The sequence below is a fragment of the Delphinapterus leucas genome, chromosome 2, assembly GCF_059928025.1.
Source record: "Delphinapterus leucas isolate spDelLeu-1000000601 "Yukka" chromosome 2, BTC_Dleu_Yukka2, whole genome shotgun sequence".
NCBI lineage: Eukaryota > Metazoa > Chordata > Mammalia > Artiodactyla > Monodontidae > Delphinapterus > Delphinapterus leucas.
Window position 1 is genome coordinate 107649766 of NC_143130.1, and position 25948 is coordinate 107675713.

The 25948-nt window shown below is 56.3% G+C and overlaps 1 protein-coding gene across 1 annotated transcript; it reads right to left on the reverse strand.

Moving 5' to 3' along the window:
• Nucleotides 1-4317: 4317 nt before the first annotated feature.
• LOC111164163 (myosin-7) lies at nucleotides 4318-25397 on the reverse strand. The gene is made up of 38 exons (XM_089907469.1): nucleotides 25061-25397; nucleotides 24659-24802; nucleotides 24212-24368; nucleotides 24029-24056; nucleotides 23299-23407; nucleotides 23124-23216; nucleotides 22957-23020; nucleotides 22440-22538; nucleotides 22099-22202; nucleotides 21297-21435; nucleotides 21072-21190; nucleotides 20814-20963; nucleotides 20374-20544; nucleotides 19474-19783; nucleotides 19136-19203; nucleotides 18718-18805; nucleotides 17968-18085; nucleotides 17699-17822; nucleotides 17280-17416; nucleotides 16777-17032; nucleotides 15906-16148; nucleotides 15580-15756; nucleotides 14619-14764; nucleotides 13196-13286; nucleotides 12103-12492; nucleotides 11745-11871; nucleotides 11468-11586; nucleotides 10496-10692; nucleotides 9768-9951; nucleotides 9429-9594; nucleotides 9173-9297; nucleotides 8298-8606; nucleotides 7854-8057; nucleotides 6631-6756; nucleotides 6144-6419; nucleotides 5153-5248; nucleotides 4897-5031; nucleotides 4318-4335 (listed from the first exon to the last, which is right to left on the reverse strand). The coding sequence occupies exons 1-38, from the start codon at nucleotides 25259-25261 to the stop codon at nucleotides 4318-4320; spliced, it is 5808 nt and encodes a 1935-aa protein (XP_089763595.1). The 5' UTR covers nucleotides 25262-25397.
• Between the last annotated feature and the right edge of the window lie 551 nt (nucleotides 25398-25948).

The following is a 25948-nucleotide window of genomic DNA, read 5'->3' on the forward strand; positions in this document are numbered from 1 at the left end:
AAGAGGACAAGAGGGCCTCCAGATTTGCCCATGAAAGGTCTGTCGCCCTAGCCCCTCTGGCTCCAGGCCCTTTTTTTAGTCCTTGGGCACATTCCTCCCCTCCAAAGGACTGATGGGCAGAGAGTGGGAAGACAGGACTTCTCACACCGCTGCCCCCACACCACCAGGCCCTTACCTTGGTTATTTTTAACCTGAAGGGTGAGTTGAGCACTCTGGGTGAGGGCCACCTTCTCCTGCAGGCCAGATGCTTGTCCCCTGCCCCCAACCACGGGCTCCCCTCCCTCCTTTCCTCCCCAGCCTGTCCTCACACAGCCCAGGCTGAGAGCGACTCCCCACTCTCTCTGGACCTGGAGTCCCATGGTGCTGGGGACTGGCAGCTGGAGCCAGGATGCCCAGGGAGGGGCTCTACTTCCTCCCTTGACTCAGATCCTTGACTCAGTTTCCTTTTGTCAGGAAAAGAATTGCCATGCTGTCCTCTCTGTGCAGTCCTGGTTTCCTTCTGATCCCCAAGTCTGCAGGCAGGTGTCCTCCTGGGAACGTGAGGCTGCATTACTCTGGGGACACATCTGGAGCCCCCAGCCCCTCCCCTGCTGCTCCTGATACAGTGACCACCGTCTAATCGCTCAAACAGGGGAAGGGATTTCCCCACGCCACCAAAGCAGATTCGCACCCAGACCCACAGTCCAGCACCCTCACACATGGCCTTGGCCACCATGGGTCCGTGCCCATTCTTAAACACGCGCATACAGATATTTCACACTTACACACCTAAGTTTGCAGATTTTCCTTCATGCTTTTATGCACACTGAAACACACATTTGCACACATAAGCTTTTACCCCTCCTCTGCCACCCTCTGCTCCCGGTGAGGGGCGGGGTAGGGTGGGGAGGGGCAAGAGGCGTTAATCCCAGGGCCTGAGGCCGGAGGGGGTGGGGGCTGCTCCCTTCCGCCTCTCTGGGCTGCCAGAGAGTGCAGGTGCTGCTGAGGCTGGCTGGGGTCCTGGCCGCCCCGGGGATTTACAGGAGCTGGGCCCCAAGCTCTGCGTTCCGCAGGGCAGGGGCGGGGCTCTGCCGTCTGCTCCCCCTCCCCAGGTAGAACCCCAGCGCTCCCTCCTGACCGTGGGGCTCATACTCACACGTCCGTCTTCGTGGGTGTCCCCCAGCGCCCCAGGCCCTCAGCGCCCCCCTCCCCAGCCTCCAGTGATGCCGCCTCTCAGAGGAGGTAGGTGTCAGGTCTTCAACAGGCCATGCCTGTTATGACTAAGTGGACATTGTGTGCAGGAAACAAAGCCAGACTCCCCTGCCCTGGCTTGCCTTACACCCTCACACCCAGGAACGCTCTCCCAGCTGCCCCTCCCAAACCATCTCCTGTCACCTCTCAATATAGCTCTAGAGTGGGGTGGTGGGTAGGACGGACAGGGGTCAAATTCTCTGCTTTCCACCAAATATGTGGTCTCTCCCCCAAGGCGCCAACTCCTTAGGACCCTCCACTGCCCCATTAATGGACTCAGGGATACATCTGTCTGCAGGGAACCTGTACTCCATATCCAGTGTCCTTGGGGAGACCTGAATCAACCCCACATTCCCATCTCCGGCAGGTGCATATGCCAAATTGTTCCCCCAGGGGATGCAAGCTACTTGTCCCCAGCTCTAGGTCACTGGAGGACCTAGCGTGCAAGCTGGGGGTCAGCCTGTGGCCCAGTGCGCCACTGCCTGGTTCCCATTGCCACGGGGACGTGATAAGGGGCTGAAAACACCAGGTCAAGCTGGGTCAGGCCCAGATGACAAAGACTAGGCTTTGTCCTCAGGGAACCCTATGTCCTGAGCAGGCCAGACTGGGTTCAGGTGGAGTCGGGGTGAGGGGTAGGCAGGCAGTTCCCACTGTCTCCTGTGGAAGGAGGAGGAGGGGAGGGGTTAAATTGGTCCCAGGGCTCTGCCCCCCGTCTGGTCTGGTTTGCCCTTCTCTCCCTTTTCTAGGCCCCCTTCTCTCCCCAGCTCTCACATGCATCCCTGCTCTCCATCCTCCCTCAACTGCCTCCTAAAGCAACTCCTCATTCTGCTAGAAGTCCTGGCCAGTGAGGGCAGGGGATGGAGACTCCTGCCTCAGGAAAGGGGACGCGGAGGCAGGGCTAGCCTTGGCACCAGGTTGCCCCTCTTTTGCCTGGCTCCCTGTATGTCTGCCTCCCTTTCCCTCTTCCTGGTTCCCTGTCTCAAAGTTGGGCCTGGCCTCTGCTTCTCCCTGGCACCACGTTTCTGCCCATCGCGGGGTCTGACATGCCTGCATTTCCATAAGTCTCTGCCTTCTCTAAGCCCACCGTCGGCTTGCTCTCTGCCTGTCCCATCTCTGCCTCCACACCCTGCTCCAGGGTCTTCATCCGCTTCTCTCTAACCTGTTCTCCACTTTCCTGATTTTGCTTGCATCTGAAGGTGACCCAGGATTCTCTCCTTTGCCCAGTACCACCCCACCTCACTCTCCCAGCTTCTCGATCCAAGGCTCACCCTCCCTGTCTCCTCTCCCATCCTCTCTCGGCACCCTCCTTCTGTGGCTCGGCTGCCAGCCCTGTCAACTGCCCCCCATCCCCCGGTCTGCTGCCCAGTCTCTGGCTGTTCCTCAACCTCTCTCCTCTGCTCTGGGAGCTTGGATTCTCTGGGCATCCCCTGCGTCTCTCATTTCAAGTGTGTCCCTCTCTTTCCTTCACTTATCTCCTCATTGCTCTCCAGGTCCTTCCTAGGAAGAGGAGCAGTGCTAGGCGAGGAGAGTGGAGGAGGATGTGAGGAGAGAGGTGGGACAGGCTGTGGGTCTTTCCAAGGGAGGACACAGCACTTCCTCTACCTTTTCTCTCTGTTGGTTTCCCTGGTGACCGTCCTCCAGGTTTTTGAGCCCTCTCTCTCTCTCTCCACTGCCCCACTCCTCAGGTCTTGCCTTTGGTTTTTTTGTTTGTTTGTTTGTGGTACACGGGCCTCTCACTGCTGCGGCCTCTCCCACCGCGGAGCACAGGCCCCGGACGCGCAGGCCCAGCAGCCATGGCTCACGGGCCCAGCTGTGCCACGGCATGGGGGATCTTCCCGGACCGGGGCACAAACCCGTGTCCCCTGCATCAGCAGGCGAACTCTCAACCACTGTGCCACCAGGGAAGCCCAGGTCTTGCCTTTTTCCTTCCCTATTCCCCTTCTCCCCTCTCCCTCTCCTCCCGTTCTCTAATGGCATTCCCTTCTTCCTGGCTGCTGCATTGGGAGCTCAGAGCCCAGAATGGCTGTCTGTGGTGCATGGGGGAGATTCAGGCCAGGGCCTCCCAAGCCCTTGCCCTCTGTGGCCCATAGTCCCAGGCCTTCCCTGAGCAGCAGGCAGCGACTCCAGGGGAGCTAGGCTTGTTTAGTTGGAGGGGAGCCTGCTCCTTCCTCCATTTTCCAGCCCTCCGGCAACCCATTCCCTCCCCTCCCTTCCCCAGGGTCCTGCTCACACGTGACTCTCCCCAATCCCTCCTCTGCCTGCCTCCCCTCCAGATGGCCTGCTCTAAATGGGCCAAAGGACCCCCATCTTCCAGCAAGACCAGACGAGGAGGGTCTCGGGAATGGAAGCTACAGTGGGAAGTAATGAGGGAGAAGAATGGAGTGCCCTGGACCAAGGGCCAGGCCCCGGGAGGAGGTGAGGAGGAGAGGAAGGTGGGCTAGGGTACAGTTCTCCTGGTCATGGTGGGGAGGTGGTTGGAGACCATGGAGGCCGTGTCTGGAAGGGGGTGGGCTATGGATGCAAGTCCTTGTGCCCCCTCAGATACCTGCCTCGGACCGGGGCTGGCGGCCCACCTGCCCAAGTGGGTCACGCCTCAGGGGGCACCCTTACACACCAAACCTCCTCCCCACAGCCCAGCTTCAGTATTGTCAGAGGTGAGGGTAGTGTTGATCAGATCTGGGGTGTAGGTCCATGCAGGCGGGCTCACTTGCTCTAGGAGAGCCTTAAGGGCTTCCCTAAATCTCCTTTAACTCCCAGGGTCTCTGGGCCAGGGAGAGGGCTGGCAGGAGAGGTGTCCCCTGCTGAGGAGGAAGTGAAGGGGAGCACCTGGCAGGGCTGCACCGACGATGCTCCCCTAGGGAGGCCTCTTGGGTCTGGACTCCTCCTCTGGAGCCCCCACCCCCACCCCGTGTCCATGTCCTTGTGTTCCTGTGGCTGGCAGACTGCGAAGAAAAGTCTAGAGGCAGGATCTCACTTCAAGGAAAATTGCTTTATTCTGCTTCCTCCAAAGGGGTTGCTCTCCAGGCTCCAGGACTGGGAGCTTCGTTGCACCCTCAGGATGGGGCAGATCGAGGAGATGTGGCACAGCTACTCCTCGTTCAAGCCCTTTGGAAAGGAAACAAAGTCCAAACTAGCTCCGGAGGGGTGGGTGTTGGGCAGGGATGGGCACAGGCAACAAAAGGGAGATGGGCACCGATGGGGGCAGGACCACTGTGTGGCCTGAGGGAGGCCCCCTGGTGGTGGGAGATGGGTCCTAGGGGTCAGTGTGGAGGGCAAGTTCCAGAAGGTAGGGCTCTGGGGTCAGCTGGAGGGATGCTTCCTGGGTGAGGACAAGGGGTCCTCTGGGAGGTGCATCTTAGGTTGGAATTACAAGGTTGAAGGCCTAAACTAGGTGGAAGAGAAGTAGATATAGCAGTTGGGGGAAATTGGGACACACTAGGTGTCTATCAGTTGGGGTCTTTGCTGACCACCCTAGGGCTGGGATTCACAAAATCATTGGCAGTCAGAATGGGAAGAACCCTAGAAATCATGGAGGACTGAGTTACCCCGCCTCTGGGGTCGTGGGGTTCAGCTGTGGGGGTGAATGAAGGGGAGGGATGCTGGGGCGAGGGGCTCTGTCTGAGGCGGACCGATGTGTGTCTGGGTGCTGCCGTGCGGGAAACCCACCTTGGTGCCGATGTCGCGGCTCTTGGCCCGCAGCTTGTTGACCTGGGACTCGGCGATGTCCGCCCGCTCCTCTGCCTCATCCAGCTCGTGCTGCACCTTGCGGAACTTGGACAGGTTGGTGTTGGCCTGTTCCTCCTGCGGGGGTTCGGGGGGGCGGGAGGATGAGGCGTGAGGAGCCAGGGATTATTAGACTCCCATCCTGGGGGCCGGCTCCTTGTCCCCTCCTCCAGGCCTGGGCCCCATCAGGGTCACTCACCGCCTCCTCGGCCTGGCGCTTGTAGGCCTTGACCTTCAGCTGCAGCTTGTCCACCAGGTCCTGCAGCCGCAGCAGGTTCTTCCTGTCCTCCTCCGTCTGGGGGTCAGGCAGAAGTGAGTATGGCATAGTCATGGGAAGCACTGCAGCCCCTTCCCCACTCATCAGCTTTACCCTGCATGCAATATCCTGACCCATTTCAACTCCTGGATCCTCACCAAACACTTGAGTTCTCCTCACAATTTCTCACCAAAAAAGTTATGAATACTTTTAATGGTTTGTACCAAGAAAGAGTCTAGGGAGCGGATGGGCTCCCTGAAATTGCACACAAAACTGTGTGTGTGCACAGGCCCTGGGGGGTCCTGGGGGCCCATGGAGAGTAAGCCCCCTGTTTCTAGAACCCAGCGTGTGCTGGCAGGAACTCTGGGACTGCAGGCCTGACGGGGTTTCCTGGGCTGCTGGGAAATGACATTGACTTGATCTAGGTTAAGGACAAGTATGCATAGAGGGATGGCGAATCTCTGGATTGGAATGGAAAGAAAATCTAATTCACAGTCTGATTCTAGAAAACACCATAAGAGCTAAAGTCTACACTTCCCTGAGTAACCGAAAAGTTCTGAGATTCATTTTAATGGTTTGGTGTTTTTTGGTGGTGATGACGCCAGGCTAAGGTTTGGCTACATATTTGCTTTCTGGTAATCTGTGCTGGGTGAGCTCTAGCTCAAGCTCTGGTGTCTGCAGGGGAAAGGCTGAGGGGGAATGCTGAGGTGGAACTTGAAGGCCAGGGGACTCAGAGACTGCCCTCTGAGCCAGGGGACACTCAGGGTAGAACAGGGTCAGGCAGAGTAGAAACAGGGCAGCCAGGGGCTGTACTCTCACTCCTTGACCTGTAAGAGGCTAAGAGAGAACACTCCATCCCTCTGGGGTGGCTGTCACCCTGGCTTCATGCCATAATGCAGAGGGCCTGGCCCCAGAGCAGCCGCCGCGCCCGCACCTGGTAGGTGAGCTCCTTGATGCGACGCTCACTCTTCCTCATGCCCTTGATCGACTCTGCGTTGCGCTTCTGCTCGGCTTCCAGCTCATTCTCCAGCTCCCTCACCCGGGCCTCCAGCTTCTGCAGCTGCTTCTTGCCACCCTTGAGGGCGATCTGCTCGGCCTCGTCCAGCCGATGCTGCAGGTCCTTGATGGTCTGCTCCATGTTCTTCTTCATGCGTTCCAGGTGCGCGCTGGTGTCCTGCTCCTTCTTCAGCTCCTCCGCCATCATGGCGGCCTGTGCACGGCAGAGAGCGTAAAACAACAGGACCCCGGGGCCTCTTCTTTCCATTAAGGATCACCTCTTTCCCATCCTGCCGTTTGCTCCCTGAGGCCCTCAAACCCACAGAGTGGCAGAATCACCGCTGTTACAGCACAGTGGCCTGGCCTGGACCCACAGGCCTGGTTCGAGTCTTTCGGGGAGGGCAAGAAGGGGAGCGGTCACTCACGTCCGTGATGGCCTTCTTGGCCTTCTCCTCGGCGTTCCTGCACTCCTGCACTGCCTCCTCCACTTCGCCCTGAAGCTGGGACAGGTCTGCCTCCATTTTCTTCTTCTGGTTGATGAGGCTGGTGTTCTAGATAAAGGCAAAGAAGACTGTTGAATGTCTGCTTTGCTGCCTGATTCTACACTTTTACCCAGAGAAAATTAGAACTGGTCATTTTTAAAAAACATGTCTTGTTTTTAGTATTTTCCTTGTTTTGCACCTGCTTTCTCTTTTCCTATGAAAATAGATATATTCTAGACAATATATCTAAAGGGACTCAGCTCTGAAGAAAGACTTCAAGCAGGAAAGGGTCTGTAGTTCTACTCCTGAGCTCTGTAGTAACATGTCTGTGCAGGAGTATGAAAATATTCCAAGGAAAAACTTGGTTAAAGGGACTGTATCCTGGAAGTGATTATAGTTATAGAAAGAGTGGGGTAAGGAAGAGAGGACCACATCCGTGGGTGATGTCATTCCCATATGTACTAGATTACGGAACAAAACTCCACAGGGCAGTGCAGTGAGATGGACATAAAAACTCATTACCGAGTATAGCTGAAAACAGTGTGTATGGGATTGCAGAAAAATGGTGTTCTGTGGAGAATTTGGTTTGCAAGTAGATGCAGTTGTGCTTCTTTCAACTCCAAAAGTCCCATTTTAATACAGCAAGCTGAGGCTGGCTGTCTTCTAGATGTAAGATATCACATAACAGCGTGCATTCCACGACTCCCAGATTTGTGATTTTGCCAGGCACCACCAATCCACCATGACACTCTTTTTTTTTTTTTTTTTTGCGGTACGCGGGCCTCTCACTGTTGTGGCCTCTCCCGTTGCGGAGCACGGGCTCCGGACGTGCAGGCTCAGCGGCCATGGCTCACGGGCACAGCCGCTCCACGACATGTGGGATCTTCCCGGACCAGGGCACGAACTCGTGTCCCCTGCATCGGCAGGTGGACTCTCAACCACTGTGCCACCAGGGAAGCCCCACCATGACACTCTTAGCTTTTAAGTGTAGACCCCTTTCTCAAGGTTGTGGTTCCGCAGCCATGACCAACAGAGGCGAGCTGGTCCAAGAGATGAAATAATTTATGATCCATATGCTTGGACATATGCTTTCTCAGGCCATCTGATTCAGAGCATTGCTAGGTGTCCTGGCTCTGCTGCTCGGCAGGTTTCTCCTGGCCTCTCACCTGGGAGTGCAGCAGCTGCACCCGCTCGCTGGTCTCGATCAGCTCCTGCTCGGCCAGCTTCCGGGACCGCTCCGTCTGCTCCACCACGGCCCGCAGCTCCTCCAGCTCGGCCTGCAGCAGGTTGTTGCGCCGCTCCACGATGGCGATGTTCTCCTTCAGGTCATCGTTGGCACGGACCGCGTCATCCAGCTGGATCTGGGTGTCCTGCGCATCAGGAGAGTGGGCGTGAGACAGGCAGCTGGGCTCTGGCCCATCAGAAGGCCGTCAGCTGAACTGGATGCTGTGGAGAGCCCCTGGCGGTGGCTCAGGTGGGACCTGTGGGAGGTGCCTGCGACGGCCCCGGGGCAGGAGGGATCTGGTGCTGTGATGGGACACCGCCCCCCAACTCGGCCACCGCCCCTCTCTGGGTGAGGTGACTTCCTGCTTCCAAGAGTCACCAGGTACCTTCAGCAAGCTCTGGAGGCTCTTGACTTGCTTCTGGGCCTCGGCGGCCACGCGGTTGGCGTGGCTGAGCTGGATCTCCATCTCGTTGAGGTCGCCCTCCATCTTCTTCTTCACCCGCAGGGCCTCGTTGCGGCTGCGCGTCTCCGCGTCCAGGGAGGTCTGCAGGGAGTCCACCACCCGCAGGTGGTTGCGCTTCGCCTGCTCCATCTCCTCGTCCTTCTCTGCCAGCTTCCGCTCCATCTCTGCCTTGATCTGGTTGAACTCCAGCTGGGCCCGCAGGATCTTGCCCTCCTCGTGCTCCAGAGAGGCCTGGAGGGGGGTGGGGAGAGAGGGTCCGAGGAAGTCAGGGCACAGGGTGGGGGCAGGGGTCTGTCCATGAATCGTGGATACAAAGTGAGTTCAAGAGTGGTGTAAGTGGTTCAGTCAAAGAAGCAGAAGGAGGAAGAAGAAAAGAGAATTTGAAAGAAAAAAAAAGTCCTAAGAGAAGGTGATTCAGGCTCTCACAGAGGAGAGCAAGCTATGAAGACAAAGAGGAAAATGAAGAGAGTGGTGTTGCCAAGGAAACCGAGGCAATCAGGCACAGAATGTAAAAACCCGAAGAGGGAGGCAGAGATGGAAGGCGGGGTGGGGGGAGTGAAACAGGAAATCTTGTCTGAGATGTAATAGGTAAAATGTTTGTGTGAAGGGAACTGAGTGACCGGGTTCATTCATTCATTCCACAATATTTTTTGAGTGCCTACTATGTGCCAGGCACTGTTCTAGGCTCTGAGAATGAAGCAGTGAACAAAAACAAAGGGAGATGAGAACAGGGACCATAGCCTAGAGCTCAGCTTCTTCTCCCACCCCCTGCGCACCCCCTACCCCTGTGCGCGCACCTCGGCCTCCTCCAGGGCCGACTGCAGCTCCAGCTTCTCAGCCTCCAGCTGCTTGCGGACCTTCTCCAGCTCGTGGATGGTCTTTCCACTGGAGCCCAGCTGTTCAGTCAGGTCGGAGATCTCCTCTGTGGGAAGGGCGGGCCGCTCAGCTGGGGGCAGCCGGGCTCCAACGGGGGGCACGCCTCTAGGAGCCGCTGGGTGGCGCCACGTGCGGACCCTCCCTGCCCCGCCCCCGCCCCCGGCCTGGGCCCCGCACCCTGCAGGTTCTTGTTCTCCCGTTTGAAGGTCTCCAGGTGCTCCAGGGACTCCTCGTAGGCGTTCTTGAGCTTGAAGAGCTCGGTGCTGAGGGAGCGCGCCTCCTTCTGCGAGGACTCCAGCTCCGACTGCGACTCCTCGTACTTCTGCTTCCACTCGGCCAGGATCTGCGGGGACGGGACGCGGCTCACCGGGCAGCCCCAGCCCCACGTCCAGGGGCGCCCAGGCCCCTCTCCTGGGCTCAGCCTCCTCCCAGCTTCTGCCTCCTGGGAGGACGTTCCTGACTCCCGCCTGCCCGCCTGCTCTGGCCCCTGGCTGCGAGTCCCCAGCCTGGGCCCACCTTGTCGAAGTTCCTCTGCTTCTTGTCCAGGGCCGCGGCGGCCGCGTTGGAGCGCTCCACGTCCACCATCAGGTCTTCGATCTCATTCTGCAGCCGGTGCTTGGTCTTCTCCAGCGAGGAGCACTTGGCGTTGACGGCCTCGACGGCCTCCTCGGCGTCCTGCAGCCTCTGGGCCAGCTTCTTCCTGCCCGTGTTGGGGGAAGGGGGGTAGTGGTGGGAGAGGGTGGGGAGGATGGAGGGTGTGGATTTGGACAAGGGTACACATTGTGAGGCTTGTAGAAAACAGTCTTTGAAAACTCAGAAGCGTTGTTGGAGAAACCTGAGGACATGCCCAGGGGCTGAGAACGGGGCAGGCAGAGGTTCTGGGAGGTGTGAAGACCCACAGCACCCGGAGGGCCCTTTGCGAGGCATCCCTAGGCTCTAGGCTGCAGACACGGAGGATACATGGGCTCTGAGCGCCCCCATCTCCCCTGCCATGGCACCCTGCCCCAGGTGGGAGCACTCTGCCCTCAGACAAACCTTTTGTTCGTCTTATATTCGGATGAGAAACATAACGCGAGCAAAAAGCTTCCCTGAGAGGAGAAGGAGGTGGGGCCAGGGCAGGGTCTTCTGTGTGGTCAAAACACAGCTAAGCATCCATCCCCTGTGCCGGACCCACTAAGGAGTGGGCTGGGCTGCATCCTACCCTCACAGGGGCCTCAGCCAGAGGCAGGCCGCCCGGGACTCACTTGGCCTCCTCCAGCTCCTCGGTCCTCTGGATGGCGTCCGTCTCATACTTGGTCCTCCACTGGGCCACCTCCGAGTTGGCCTTGGACAGGACACGCTGCAGCTCGGCCTTGGCCTCCGTCTCCTCCTCGTATTGCTCCCGCAGCAGGTCACAGTCGTGCCGGGCTGACTGTAGCGCGTGGGCCAGGGCGTTCTTTGCCTGGGAGGGGCGGCACCGGGAGGCGGGCTCAGCTTTCCCTGTGATGTAACTCCAGTTCCTGCCCATCTCCTCACCCTAAATTTCAGCATCCTCGCATGGCCTCACCTATCTCTAAATCCCTAGTGGACCTGGAATGGTTTACTAAGTACTATAAGCAAAGAAAGTCCGTACAGCACTGCACTATTTACAAAATGCTTCCTGCCCGTCCCCCCCGTGCTCCTCACTGCAGCAGGCGTTACCATCCTCACTCCTGTTTTACAGGGAAGGAGATGGAGGCTCACAGAGGTTAGTTGATTTCCCCAAGGTCACCAAGCTCTAAGAGGCAGGTTAGGATTTGAGACCTGGCCTTTTTAAAAAGTCATAGTCGTTTCCCTTTTTCATGAGCCCAGCAAAGTGCTAAGAATTTCAGGAACCAGTGGAGTTTCTTTCTGCAGTTTTCAGCTTGCTCTGCTAATCCCAGGACCACTTGTACAGTTTCTGCATCCCATACCTATACCCAGTGAAGGCCATCACACCTCCCTAGTTTATTTCCTCACCTCGCTTCCCCCGACCTGGGCACCCTTACTTCATGCCCTCCAGAGACAGCAGCAGAAAGACAGAGGGCCTCCGCATGGGGAATAGATTAAGGAGGTGCGTGGTAGAGTCTGGGCTATTATCCCTTTTGGAAAATGGGAAAATACTGGGTAGATGGCAAGCCTCATTCTTAGGAAAGAAAGTGATGTGGATGCGAGGCCAGCCAGTATGCTGGACCAAGTGCCCTGAGTCCAGGCCTCACCTTAACCTCCTCCTCCAGCTGCCTCTTGAGGTCCTCCAGCTGCTGGGTATAGGTGAGCTTGCCCCGGGTCAGCTGGGAGATCAGCGCCTCCTTCTCATCCAGTTGCCGGGACAGCTCACCTGGAGAGGCACCGAGGCACGCTCAACTCTCAAAGGTCAGTCAGTCCTCTCTCCCTCAACCCCTCCCCTAACCCTCAGGTCCCATTCTCTGGAGAGATATGTGTGTGCACCCAAGCCTGGGGTGGCTCAGGAAGTTGGGAGACTAGGGTGGGGCTCACCATTCTCGGTCTGCAGCTTCGCCCGCTGGCTGGTGAGGTCGTTGACAGAACGCTGGGTCTCCTCGGCCTTGCTTCGGTGCTCATTCATCTGGTCCTCCAGGGTCCGGCACATCTTCTCCAGGTTAGCCTGAGACAGGAAGGGGAGTCATACGATCTATGTAGGGGGTGCTGAAGGGGTGTGAGTGATGCAATTAAAGGAGAAGGGAAGAGAAAGGCATGGAGGAACAAAAGGGTCCAAGAACTGGGTCGAAGAAGGGAAGCAGGAAGCTGAACCATCAAAGAAGAGAGAGGAGGCATGGACAGAAAGTGGAGGCAGGTGGAGGGAATTGGAGGAGGGGAGAGGAGAGCAGAGGCCCACCTTGGCCTTGATGATCTGCTCCATGTTCGAGGTGACGTCGTCCAGCTCCAGCTTGAACTCGCTCTTCTCCTTCTCCAGCTTCTGCTTCACGCGCTGCAGGTTGTCGATCTGCTCGCCCAGCTCGGCCACGCTGTCGGCATGCTTCTTGCGCAGGGCAGCCGCCGTGGCCTCGTGCTGCAGCGTGGCCTCCTCCAGGTCCCGCCTCATCTTCTGAAACTCAGCCTCGCGCTTCTTGTTCATCTCGATCTGCACGGACGTGGCCCCGCCAGCCTCCTCCAGCCGCTCACTTATCTCCTCCAGCTCCCGGGACAGGTCTGAGCGCAGCTTCTCCACCTTGGCCCGGGCAGTGCGCTCGGCCTCCAGCTCTTCCTCCAGCTCCTCGATGCGCGCCTGGGCAGGGTATAGGGGGCTCAGACCCACCGCCTGACCCCTCCATCACAGCCCCCTCCCCAGGGCTCTAGAAGGCTCCTGGCCTGTCTGGAACAGCAGGCAGCTTAGTTCCACCAGTGGACAGGTAGAAATAACAGGATTTGGGTGAGATGGTTTGGACAGCTGAGTTTGGGCCAGAACATTGTACATTGTCTTTATTGGAAGGAAAGTGGTTGAAGCTTGCTCTTGAAGAAGGACAAAGAGACCTGTGTTCCAGGGATAGTTTAAGCAGTTTTGTGGCAAAAATAATAGAAGTTGGAATGAGAGAGCCAGGTTCGTCTGACCAGACAACTAAAGAGCCAACACAGCGTTCACTCTAGAGGTAAGAACTGAAGTCACAGACCATCAAGGCTGAAGGGACCTTAAAAGCCACAGGGAACAAGGGAGGACATATAGACCCAGAGATTGGCAGTGGACTACCCACAGTCACCAGCTGAACCACAGCTGATATAGGAAGCTGGGATTTCTGTCCCCAGACCTGTGAGTGTTTCAAGATCTCTTCCTATGTCATCCTTGGATCAGCCAGCCCTCCTCGAGGTGCTCCACAGGGGAACTGTGATGGCCCAGCACCTCCCTTCACAGACACAGAGCCAGTGCCTGTGATGCTGGGAGAGAACGGCCTGGAGGAGGGTTGGGGGTCTGAGGACCAGACCAGGGACCTTACCTGAAGCTCTTTGAGCTTCTTCTGCAGCTGGCTGCCCAGGGCCTGCTCATCCTCAATCTTCGCATTGAGGGCGTTCAGCTCAAAGTCCTTCCTGCGGGGAAGGAGGGAGGGTGAGGCAAGGGAGGCTGGTTGGGCTCCAGGAGGGCCTGCCAGTGGTTGGAGATGGTAATGAAACAAACGAGGAGCAAAATTTCATCAAAAAAACCCCAGCTTCCAGGGCTGTTGTAAGGTCCCTGAAAGTGTAACACCTGCTGAAGGATTGAAGTTCAATAGGAAATATAACAGGAAGAGCACTGTAGGTGGAGTGACAGAACCTGGGCTCCGAGATGCTCCCTTCTTTGGTCTGTAAAATGAAGGCGTTGGACTAGGTCGACTCAAAGGCCCCTTTTAGCTCTGATGGTCTTTAATTCTGTCACTGTTACTTTGGGCAACTTGGTAACCTTTCTGAGCCTTCCTTTCCTCTTTGGTAAGTGGGGTTCAAGTACCATTTTTTTTTTTTTTTGCGGTACGCGGGCCTCTCATTGCTGTGGCCTCTCCCGTTGCGGAGCACAGGCTCCGGACGCGCAGGCTCAGCGGCCATGACTCACGGGCCCAGCCGCTCCGCGGCATGTGGGATCTTCCCGGACCGGGGCATGAACCCGTGTCCCCTGCATCAGCACACTCTCAACCACTGCACCACCAGGGAAGCCCCAAGTACCATTCTTAAAAGGTGGTTTGAGGATCACTGGGATCATATATTTATTCATTCATTCAGCAAGTACTGTGCCTGGGGAAGTGTGAAGATTTCCTGGTGAGACTGTAGACCAGGATGAGTTTCACAGCCTTTCGTAGTCCTGACCCTAAAGCACCATAAGATCTTTGATCATCCAGAAATGCCCCACAGACTCACGGTTCGCCAGGTGTGAAAAGTGGATCTACACATTTTTGAAGATCTTGCAATAAGAATTGGAACCACAAGATCACTGAACAAAGAAGTAGCCAGACCGTGCACTGCTCACACGTGGTGGCTGAGCCGTTTCTCTGTGGTCCTCTGGGCTCTCTGTGAAGGACCTGAAAGGATTTACCTGAGAGGCTTTTGTGTGGAGCTTTCCTCTGTGTTAAGCAACTGGTCTCCAAAGAGACTTGTGTATAAAGGGGGTGAGCTGTTATTTTCCATCCCTTTTGAGTGTCCAGCAGGAAGAGAGGGCTTGAGGGATCCGGGTTAGACTTTTGCCAGGGAGGCCTGCCGGGCCCTGATGTGCGTGTCTGGGGGAGGAAAGCCCTCTTCCTGGAGGCTTTGCCCACAGTTTTGCACCTACTTATGGAGGCTGCATGAGGCTGTTGCCTCTGAGGTTGGATGTCTTGGCTCAGCTAATATTGCCATGGGCGGAACAGTCTGCTGGGCGGGGGAGGAGGAAGGGCGATGGGGCGGGGAACACGCTACTTTTTTAGCCGCTCATCCAGCTGCTGCTTGTCGTTCTCCAGATCCATGATGCTCTCCTGGGTCAGCTTCAGGTCTCCCTCAAGCTTCCGCTTGGCTCGTTCCAGGTCCATACGCACCTTCTTCTCCTGCTCCAGGGATCCCTCCAGCTGATGGAGAAAAGGACCAATGTGCCCTGTTAGGCCAAGCATCCTTATTTGGTGATTTGGGAGCTTAGTCCCTCTGTGGCTGAGGAATCCTGAGAGGTGTCAAGACTTGGGAAAGCTTCCCCAGAATGGGCCGGTTGTTGCCAGGGGACTGTGAGAGCACCTAGCATGGAGGGATGCTCAGTAACTATTTGATAAATGATTGAATGAATGACTGTGGGATGAAATCCCAAAGCTACGTTCATTCATTCTGCATCCTATAAGCACCTACTGGATACCAGGCCCCATATTAGGCACTATAGACACAAAATTGAATAAATCCAAGTTCCCACCTAAAGGCAGCTTCCAGTCTATGGCTGGGACGAATACTTCAGTAATGATAACACAGAGTGATAAAGAGTGATTCAGTAGAGATATGCTCAAAGGACTACCTGTGGGAACAATGATCACTAAGGATCAGATCCTGGCTAAAATATTAGAAGTCCAAAGATCATCCTTGAGGAGCTTCACAAAATTCCCAAGAAAATGTTTCATGTTCTTACAAGTTAACCCTCTAAATCCTGTGGTTGAAGGGAGAGACATATAGGCTTGAACATCAAGTGAAATAAGGAAGCCCATCTCTACTGTGGATCACATCAGCAAGATAAGATATATAAATCAGAATTGATCACCCCTCCCCTTTTCTATTCCCCAGCTCCCTTCTAGAAAGATGTCAGGAGAGGGAGCACTGTCCAGCCCCACCCCCCCAAACACACACACACACACACACAAGCACAGATGGACATGGTATATCTAGGCCCTTGTGACAATCTACTTACATCGTCCACATGCTGTTCCAGCTTGACCTTGGCCTTGGTCAGGGTGTTGACCTTGTCCTCCTCAGCCTGAAGGTCATCCAGGGCCTGTTGGTGGGCCTCTTGCAGAGCTTTCTTCTCCTTGGTCAGCTTGGCAATGATCTCGTCCAGCCCAGCCATCTCCTCTGTCAGGTTCTTCACCTGTTGACCAAGAACCCCATCCCCTTTAGGGTCAAAGGTCACCAACCTGGAGACATCTGTGGAGACCTCCAATGCCAAGGACCGGGGCCACACTCAGGTCTGGGAATCCTGAGGAGACTTGGGCTGGAGCCAGAGGGAGCTGCCCTCACCTTGTTCTCTGTGGCGTGCTTCTCCTTCTCCACCTTGGCCAGCGTCAGCTCCAGGTCATCAATGTCCCTCTTGAGCTCAGAGCACTCGTCTTCCAGCTTGCGCTTCTTGGCCGTGAGCTCGGCGTTCATCTCCTCCTCGTCCTCCAGCCTCTCGGTCATCTCCTTCACCTTGGCCTCCAGCTGGATCTTGTTCTTGATCAGCTGGTCGCAGCGCTCTTCCGCATCAGCCAAGTTGTCTTGTTCCTGAGGGCAAGGTACAGAGGGGAGGCTGTTTGGTGGGTGGGGTCCTCGCCCTGGCAAGTGCATGGAGGGACAGGCTCCACCCTCACTATAGGAGGGGAGCTCTAGGATCTCCCCAGCTGAGAAGAACCTCAGAAGGATGGGGAGAGGAAGAGTTTTAGGGCAATGTGACGGGAGCACTGGGGGATGAGAGCCGAGAGGAAGGGAACCAGAAGTCTCTTTATCTGGCCCTCTTCCTCTGGTTCTTCCATCAACGGGAGGGAACTGTGTTTGTTGATGCCAGCACTTTACATGTTTACAACCTAGTGAGATGGGTGGCTTTATTTCCCATCTAGAGATGAGGACATTGAGACTCAAAGATAATGCATTGTTTGCCCAAGGTTGCAAAATTATTAAGCTGTGGATCCAGGTTGAACCCTGGTGGAAAGCCCATGTTTTTAAGTTAGTTCTTTCTCCCTTTCCCTTTCTCTCCCTCGAGAGACCTCTTTGGAGGTCTTTGGAAGTATTGATTCCAGAATCCTCTGCCTATGAGGGCACAAGATGGTGAGCCCCTGGGTGGGGAAGTGCAGGGTGTGTGGGGGATGTGGGCAGGTGTAGGGCAGAAGAGCCAGCAGAGGCCCGGGAGCCTCACCGTCTGCACTTGGAGCTGCAGGTCGTTCTTCTCCTGCAGCAGGGACACCATCTTCTCCTCCAGCTCCTTGCGTCGAGCCTCCGACTTCTCCAGAGCCTCTTTGAGGCGCCCAAACTCCTCCTTCATGAGGGCTATTTCCTTCTCTGTCTCTGCGCTCTTCAGCAATGGTTTGATCTTGAAGTAGAGCTTCATCCAGGGCCAGTTCTTGACCCCCATGAAGGCCCGAATGTTCCACTGGATTACCAGCAGGGAGTCTCTGCGGGGGCACAGCAAGAAGGTTGGTGAGAGAGCTTCCTCCCTCCTCCCCGTCCTGAGGCCTTGGCTCCTGGGTCATGGCCCTGTCCTCCATCCATCCCACACTCCGACAGCAAGGCCCACCCTGTGTCTGTATGTGTGTCGTGCCCCCTTTGTCATTTGAAGACCTGGTGTGCTCTTTCTCCTTATACTGCCCCGAACCAACCTGGGCCTTAGAGACCTGAGAACCTCCTTTTGAGATCTCTCACCTGCGTTCCAACAGCTTCTTGAACTCCATTCTGGAGAGCACACCCCGGGACTGAGCCTGGATGCGGGTGATGATACGGCTCAGCCTCTCGTCCCGCATCTCCTCCAGCAGCCCCAGCAGCCCCGCCTTGAAGAACACCTGTGGAGAAGGTGTGTGTGGACATGACTAGGACAGGCAGGATGGAAAAGAGGGGGTGCTTATCTTAGAGAGACTAACAGTGCAGGAAAGAACTGGAGGAAGGAGGTCAATGGCAGCTGGAGCTGGCATGGGGGAGCAGTGCTGTCTGGTCCATGGGGAGGGCTAGCACGTGGTTCAGTAATGTTCCTGAGGTGGTTGGTAAAAGGAAAGGAGCCATGAGGTGAGGAGTCAAAGGACAAGACAGGTCTTCCTGTAATCAGTTTGTTTCTTCCCTTTCCTCACCTTGGTGTGGCCGAACTTGTACTGGTTGTGGTCAATGTCCAGGGAGCCCAGCAGCTTCTCTGACCCTTTCCTGCTGTCAATGAACTGGCCCTCGGGGATGGCTGCCGGGTTCAGGATGCGGTACCTGGGAGGGAGGTGCCCGTAGTTACCCACGTTCTGCACTGCTCTGCTCTGCCCAGAGAATCTGAGGCCACCTGAAGACTCCCCTCCCACCCGAGGCTGCCCACGCTCCCCCTGTTCCCTGAGCCCTGGGGGGCCGTGGTGCCCACCTCTGCCGGAAGTCCCCGTAGAGGATGCGGTTGGGGAAGCCCTTCCTGCAGATGCGGATGCCCTCCAGCACGCCATTGCAGCGCAGCTGGTGCATGACCAGGGGGTTGTCCATCACCCCTGTGGCAGGAGGGAGAGGGAGGAGTGTGTTGAGAGAGCACGGGACTAACAGCCAAGGGTTCTGGGTTCTGATCCTGGCTCTGCCACGTACTGGCCTATGACCTTAGCAAGTCAGTATTTTTTCCTAGCCATGTTTTGAGAGTAACCAAAAGGCTTTCACAGTCCTTATTTTATATGGTTTATGCCTATTATCATAGGTGATAGCCAGGGCAAATATAGCCCATTTTTTAGAGAATAAAATAAGCCCGGACAGGTTAAGGGACTTGACCGAGGTCACTGAACTGATCAGAAGAGAGCCAGGCCTTGAACCCAGGCACCTGAGCTCCTCCATCTCCTTATGATTCATTCAGAAAGGGATAAACAATCCTTACACGTGTCACCAGCGGTTGTAAGGCACTAATGAGGTAATGTCCATCAGAGTGCCTTGCACATTACTCTGAGCTACACATTCCAAATGTAAGGCAGCACTGTGGCCGAGGTGGGAGGTAGTGTGTGAGACTCCATGGGCAATGGGATGAGAAGGCCGTGATTTGGAAAGCTCCATGGTGGGAGCTCAGGAGGTGACCTAGAAGGCCCTGACCCCGGGGCAACGCGTCTCAGCCTTGGGCTGGGCCCGACTTCTTGGGCTTTACCTGGAGACTTTGTCTCATTGGGGATGATGCAACGCACGAAGTGGGGGTGTGTGGAGCGCAAGTTGGTCATCAGCTTGTTCAGATTCTCCTGTGGCCCAAAACCCAAGAGGGAAAAGTAAAGACAGGGAAAGAAAGAGAAGTGAGCGGAGAGGAAGGAAGGGAAAGACAGAGAGAACTCGAGGAGCTAGAGGATAAAGGAGGGCTAGGGGAGACGTGGAGAGGGAGAGGATGCGAGGCAGGAGCGACAGTGAAGCGAGGTGAGATGAGAAAGGAGTGGGAGACGAGGCCAGCAGATGAAGGGGAGAGAAGACAGGGTGGACAGGATCAGGAAGGGCCTGAAGAGACTGAGGGGCAGGAGCTGGGGATGAGCCAGGCAGGGGGCAAGCGGGGCTGGGGTGGCGCTGGGCCACACGCTCACCCTGTGCAGAGCTGACACGGTCTGAAAAGATGAGCCTTTCTTGGCCTTGCCTTTGCCCTTTTCGATAGCTGTGGGAAGGAGAGTCGAGAAAACGGGATGAGTGTGCACGTGGGGAGTCTGGACAGGGGGTGAGGAATCACAACCTCTCTTCACATTTAGCCTGCAGGCCAGGGTCTTCATTGTGGGTGCCTCAGCTTCTCCACCCAATTCTATCTCACTGAACCTGTAAAGCTTGGGGCCCAGCCTGACATGGAAGTGGTGGGGTGTAGCACGTGACCTGCCTCAGAGCCACGGCAGAAGTCCTTCTCCCAGTCCCCTGGGTCCCAGTCTCCACTCACGTGTGTCAAACCCAGCATAGTTGGCAAACAGGGTGCTGAGCATCTTGAGCGAGGATTTCTTGTACAACTCCACCACCGTCTCGTTGAGGGGGTCTTTGTTTTTCTGTAGCCAGCCTATGATGTTGTAGTCCACCGTGCCGGCGTAGTGGATCAGGGAGAAGTGGGCTTCCGGCTTCCCCTTGATGTTGCGTGGCTTCTGGAAGTTGCTGGACTTGCCCAGGTGGTTGTCAAACAGCTTAGCCTTGAAGGTCATGTCAGTGGCCTTGGGGAACATGCACTCCTCCTCCAGGATGGACATGATGCCCATGGGCTGAGGGTGGAGGGGAGAGTATCACTGAGCCTGCTTTAAGCAGATGGAGATGGACCCTGCTCTAGGGTCAGTATTTGCAAATGGAGATGTTCCTTTGGGTATTAGGTATCAGTGTCAGCTCTGAGTACAGTTATCTATTGACTGACACCTGTTCAAGCCTTCCCAAGGTGGGACTTTGTTTGATTTCGGAGGGACCTTTGTGAAAGTCTGGGAATGTGGATGCTACAGGTGCTTTACACACCATTCCATCGCCCAGATCCCTGAGATGATGGGGTTGAAAATAGGTGTTCTCTTATGGTCCCCTGTGCCACCCTCAAACTTCCTGCTCCTTGATGGGTAAACCAGGGCCGCAAGCACACTGGTGTGGGAGGCCATCCTTGAGGTGCCCGTCCTCCGTGCGTCCACTCTCAAGCCTCTGGAAACTCAGCTCTCCCAGGCACCACCCTCTCCTGCAAGGTTCTGGGAACTAGGGCTCGGGCTTCTTCTGCTGTCTGGATCTCCCTGAAGGGAGAGGGGTCTGCCACTTTTCTGGGCCGTTCATGCATGTGGGGTGTGAGTGGAGAGTTCAGGCGGAGGGGCCGAAGCGGCACCTTCTCGATGAGGTCGATGCAGGCCTGCAGGTCCATGCCGAAGTCGATGAACTCCCACTCGATGCCCTCCTTCTTGTATTCCTCCTGCTCCAGCACGAACATGTGGTGGTTGAAGAACTGCTGCAGCTTCTCGTTGGTGAAGTTGATGCAGAGCTGCTCAAAGCTGTTGAACTACAGAGCGGGGGGTGGGGGAGGGGAGCGGGTCAGGCGGGCAGCTGTCCGTGGCCCATGCGGTGCGCCCAGGGCCGCGTCCAGCCCGGCAAGGGGTGCAGCTGGCCCCTCCCCCCCCCTGTCAGGGAGGGTGCCCTGAAGACACATGACCGTCTCTACCAGAGCACACCGCCGTCCCCGCGACTGGCCTGCAGCCAGCTCGGCCAGCGGTGGCTGCCTGTGCAAACCAGTGAGTTACTGTTCTCCCGGCCCCGGGGCTCCCCACTCACGTCGAAGATCTCGAAGCCGGCAATGTCCAGGACGCCTATGAAGTACTGGCGCGGCTGCTTGGTCTCCAGGGTGGCGTTGATCCGCGTCACCATCCAGTTGAACATCTTCTCGTACACGGCCTTGGCCAGCGCCCCTCTGGCGTACTCCACCTGGAAGGTGGAGGAGAGGCCCCGATGAGAGAGTGGTAGGACAGAGTGAGTTGCAGAGCTCCCACTGCACCATGCTAGCCCCCCATTTAACTTCTGAAGGTGACCCACCTGCTGGACATTCTGCCCCTTGGTGACGTACTCGTTGCCCACCTTCACCCGAGGGTGGCACAGCCCCTTGAGCAGGTCAGCTGAGTTCAGCCCCATGAGGTAGGCGGACTTGTCGGCCTCTGGAAGGAAAGAGCAGGTAGCAAAGCTGGTAAAGGATGAGATGACTCCTCTGCAGATGTAGGCTTCAGTGGCTCCACAGCTGCTCCCCACATCCCTGACTCCCACCTTCGGTGCCATCTGGCTCAGCCTGCTCCTCTCGCTGCTTGAGTTTGAACTTCATGTTTCCAAAGTGCATGATGGCTCCCGTCAGCTTGTACATGGAGTTCTTCTCCTCTGATGTGAAGCCCAGCACATCAAAGGCACTCTGTAGGCAGGCCCCGTATTGGTGGAAGCCAGAAATGGGAGTATGGCAGGTAAGTGAGACCCCTCTTTAACTGGAGAGAGATCTTGTCTCCCGAATCCCTGTGAGTTCTGAGACTCCCATCCCCAGTGGGGAACTGCAAAACTAAGACGGGAGGTACAAGAGCTGGGTGGGGTGTGGACTGCCTCAGCCCCAGCATCAGTGGTCAGGCTGTTCGCTGGAGGTGCTATGGGTTGCCCACTCATGTTTCCTACTGTTACCCCTCTTCTAGGCCCTACCCTTGCTTCCCTGCATGGACCTTTCATATGTGTCTATACCTGTTCTTTACCTAACAGCCTGCCCCAGGCCCACGGCATCTGCATGACCACCACTACCCCGTTTCCCTTGGTAATGCCTTGTTTTTCGGCTTGTCTGCTTCTCTGTCCCATGGCTTTCAACCCTCTCTGCTTTGACTGAAAACACCAAGTACTGGCCTGCCCTGTCTTAACCACACCCGTACCCCAGCACATCCTGGTCATAGGGCACATTCTGGTCCTCAGGGAGGGCCATACCACTTTGAACAACAGACAGCCAGTGTCTTAGCTCCATTCGTGGGCCAGTGAACTGGCCCCATTTACCCCTGACCGCCGATCCCCTCGCCTCTCAGCTGGGTCCTCACGCACTTACATCAGTGGCCATAAGCTCCTCTGCATCGTCAATTGAGTCCACAGTAGTCTCTCCTTGGGAGATAAATGAATAGTCATAGGGGTTGTTGGTGATCAGCAGCATGTCTGGGGGGCGGGGAGAAAGACATGGTTAGAATGTGAGTGCAAACCCCTGGCCCTCCCTGGGGCTATCTGCCACATGACCTGCAGAAAAGCACATGAACAGGGCTTAACAGGGTCCTACATCCCACAGAACTGAATCCAGCAGTGCCATAAACCCAGGGCCTGTCAACAAGCAGCCACAAGCCGGGGTGACCAGGTTGCCATGGAGATAGTTGGTCTTGGTTGGTAGCTGTGACTCACCCAGCAGCTCAGGCTTTTTGTTAGACAGGATTTGGTAGAAAATGTGATAATCTCTCTCTGCTTTCAGCTGGAAAATAACTCTGGATTTTTCCAGAAGGTCTGTGAATAGTAGGGGAGAAGAAAGAGAGGAAGAAAAGGTTGGGATTTAAGTATAAGGAAATAGAGATAAAGGAATGATAAATGTAGTGAGAAAAGGACAGAGGGAGAGGGAGACAAGAGAGGGAGAGAGACGCATACACAGACACACAGAGATGGAGATGGAGTCCCAGAAGGAGAGAAATGATCTCCAAGAAAAGTCCCAGAGAAAGACACACAGATGTGCAGAGACAGTGATGGAGAAAGACCAGAGGAAGTCTCAGAAGGAGACGAATATATAGACCTAGAGACACAGAGATGGAGAGAGGGAGAGAGCCTGAGGGGGCAAGGCCCTAGAGAAAGACAAAGAGGGAGGTTGAAACAGAGATGGTTAGAATGAGGGTGAGCTCAGGCTGAGCCCTAGCAGATCCATGGCACTCACAGGTCTCTATGTCTGCAGACGCCAACTTTCCGGTGGCCCCAAAATGGATTCGAATGAATTTCCCCTGGAGAGGTGGAGAAGAGTGGTGATGAGTTGAGGGAAGGCTCATACTTGACACCATCCCTTGACCAGCCCAAACCCCAAGTCCAAAGTCAGGGACCACTCACAAAGCGGGAGGAGTTGTCATTCCTGACGGTCTTGGCGTTGCCAAAGGCCTCCAGGGCGGGGTTGGCCTGGATGATCTGGTCCTCCAGGGTGCCCTGCAGAGGTCAAGAAGGGTGGCGGGTGAGAGGCCTTCTCCTCCCTTTTGCAGTGCAGGCTCCTGGAGGACAGTAGGCCTACCTTGCCTGAGGTCTGCTCCTTCTTGCTGCGATCGCCGATGGCGGCAATGACAGCAAAGTACTGGATGACCCTCTTGGTGTTGACCGTCTTCCCTGCCCCGGATTCTCCGCTGTTGGGACAGTTGGGCTTATTAGGCAGTGAACATTGTTTGAGACCAACAAGCCTAAAGTCAGGAGAGATTGCCTAGTTTTACTTGGCAGGGGGAGCCCTGAAGCAGGAAGCCACCAGGTAATATGCATCTCAAACACACAGCTGTACTCTGACATACATATGGTCAAGGGTAGCAACCAGGAAGGATGCTGAAAGAAGGTGTGGATTTGGGCAGGTGGAACCTGGTCTTAGCTGGGCAAGGTCAATCAGAGGAGATGGGCCTGGGCTGTTTTGGAAAAGAATGGGTGGGGCTGGAAGAATGGGGAAGGTTTGCGAAGGGAACGATGAAAGAAAATGAAGAGGTGAAGAAGATGTGGTGTTACTGGGATTATGGATAAATGAGTGATGAGCTGGAGGGGCGTGAGTGAAGAAGATGGGAGAGGAGAAAATAAGAGAGGGATGGGAAGCAGAAAGGAAGGGGGAGAGCAAGGAGAGGTCAGGGTGAAGGCCAGAGAAGAAATCAGAGCTGGCATGAAGGTGGAGGGAAAGAGAACTGTGGGTCTATGCACAGGGGCTGTGGTCCTCATAGGGGCTGGGCTCAGGGAGATTCTGGAAGGGAACGGGTAGGAGCCACACTCACGTGATCAGGATGGACTGGTTTTCTCTGTCTGTTGGGGGGAAAATGGGGAGGAAAAGTCAGGAGCCACACAAGATGCTCCGTCTGGCTTCCCCCACCCCCCACCCCGCCCCAGCTCCCTGCCTCTCTTCGGCAACTCCCAGCGGCCTGAACCCCTCAGGAAACCCTTTGCTTGGGGCCTGTCACCTGTCAACATGTACTGGTAGGCGTTGTCGGAGATGGAGAAGATATGGGGCGGCGCCTCGCTCCTCTTCTTGCCCCGGTAGGCGGCCACCACCTCGGCGTTGTACACCGGCAGCCACTTGTAGGGGTTGATGGTGACGCAGAAGAGGCCCGAGTAGGTCTAGGGGAGGAAAACGAGGAGTGAGTTGCCAGTGATGAAGGGGGAGGGTTGGCAGTTTTCGGAGTTACAGAAAGGTCTTAGGAGAGGAAGAGAAAGGAAAACGTATGAACGTGCTCAATCTGAGGAATCCCAGCCCTCAGGGTATTAGAATTGCACCAGGGATGCAAGGATTGGGACAGAGTGCAATACTGCCTGGGGACAAAAGACAGAAACTCTCGGGACTCCAGGAGGTGGAAATACATGGAGTAGGAAGCCACTAGATTCAGAGGGATGTCCCGGGGTGCACTCACGTAGATCATCCAGGCTGAGTAGCGCTCCTTGAGGTTGTAGAGCACCGCGGGCTCATGCAGGAAGGTCAGCATGGCCATGTCCTCGATCTTGTCGAACTTGGGTGGGTTCTGCTGCAACACCTGGTCCTCCTTCACGGTCACCGTCTGCAACAGCCCATGTGCAGGCCCTGCTGTCAGCCCCCTCAGCAGGGATAGGATTTGGGCAACTTACAGGACGATGATGCTCATGAGATAAGGACCCAGGGTCCCAGAGAAGAAAGACCGGTTGCTGGGGATGAGAAGGACTATTTGGAGGGAGTAGGTCCCTACCCAGAGGAAGGGCAATCCTGGTGGCACCCCTCTCTGGCCACCCAGGTGTGGGGGGCATCTATGGTGGCCTCTCACACCGGCCCTGCCACCTACCTTGCCATACTCTGTCTCGGCGGTGACTTTGCCACCCTCTCGAGACGTAATCTTGGCCTTGACGAACTCCTGTTTGTCATCAGGCACGAAGACATCCTTCTTGAGGTCGAAAGGCCTGGTCTGGGCTTCCAGCCGCTCCTTCTCCGACTTGCGCAGATAGGGGGCGGCCTCCCCAAACGCAGACATCTCTGCATCCCCCATGGCTGCGCCTGCAGCGGGAGGGAAAAGGAGCTGGCTGCCCTCCCATCCACTCCCCTCCCCTCTCGGTACTCTCCCCTTCAGCAGGAGCCCCGAAGCCTAGCACTGTGCTCAGGGCTCAGGAGGGGTCACCGAGAGTCCCTCGTTCCTTGAGCTCATCCTCTAGCCTGAGAACTCCCTAGCAAACCTGTCGGGGCAGAGCGGGGAGGCTAACTTCTGTCCTGGCTGGGGGTCTCCTAGAGGAGGGAGGAGTGTCCCCGGCTTCTGCGAGCAGGAAGCTAACTATACCCACTGTACCCGTCTCTGAGCCTCATCCCTCCCTGGCTCCCTCACTAGTCACAGGTAAGAACTCCTGGCCACCAAGCCATGCTCCCAAGGCAAGGCAGAAACTAGAGTTGTGTGTCTTCCCAGATCCCCCCATCTTCAGCTCTCCTTACCTTGGCTTCTCGAATGTGCCTTCGAGAGGAAAGGGGCTCAAGCTGGCTGGGGCCTGGAGAGAAGGAAGGCTGGCTGGTGAGGACTACTTCCCTGCCTCACCCTGGCCCCGCCCTTCATCTTCCCTCCGTCTCAGGCATGAACGTGGGTGGGCGGTGGTGGTGGCTTCTCTGGTCCTGTCCTCTCTCTTGCTTTCCCCGCCCAGGTTCCTGATGTCAACTCAATGAGCCCCTCACTCCTCACTCCTGGCAGATG

Coding starts and splice junctions, on each gene's coding strand:
- LOC111164163 (XM_089907469.1), bottom strand. CDS start 25,261: ATGGGGGATGCAGAGATGTCTGCGTTTGGGGAGGCCGCCCCCTATCTG. Junction 18,806..19,135: donor CCGTGTCAGCTCTGCACAGG/GTGAGCGTGTGG, acceptor TTTGGGCCACAG/GAGAATCTGAACAAGCTGAT. Junction 11,587..11,744: donor GAAGCTGCAGACCGAGAATG/GTGAGCCCCACC, acceptor GTGCCTCTCCAG/GTGAGCTGTCCCGGCAACTG.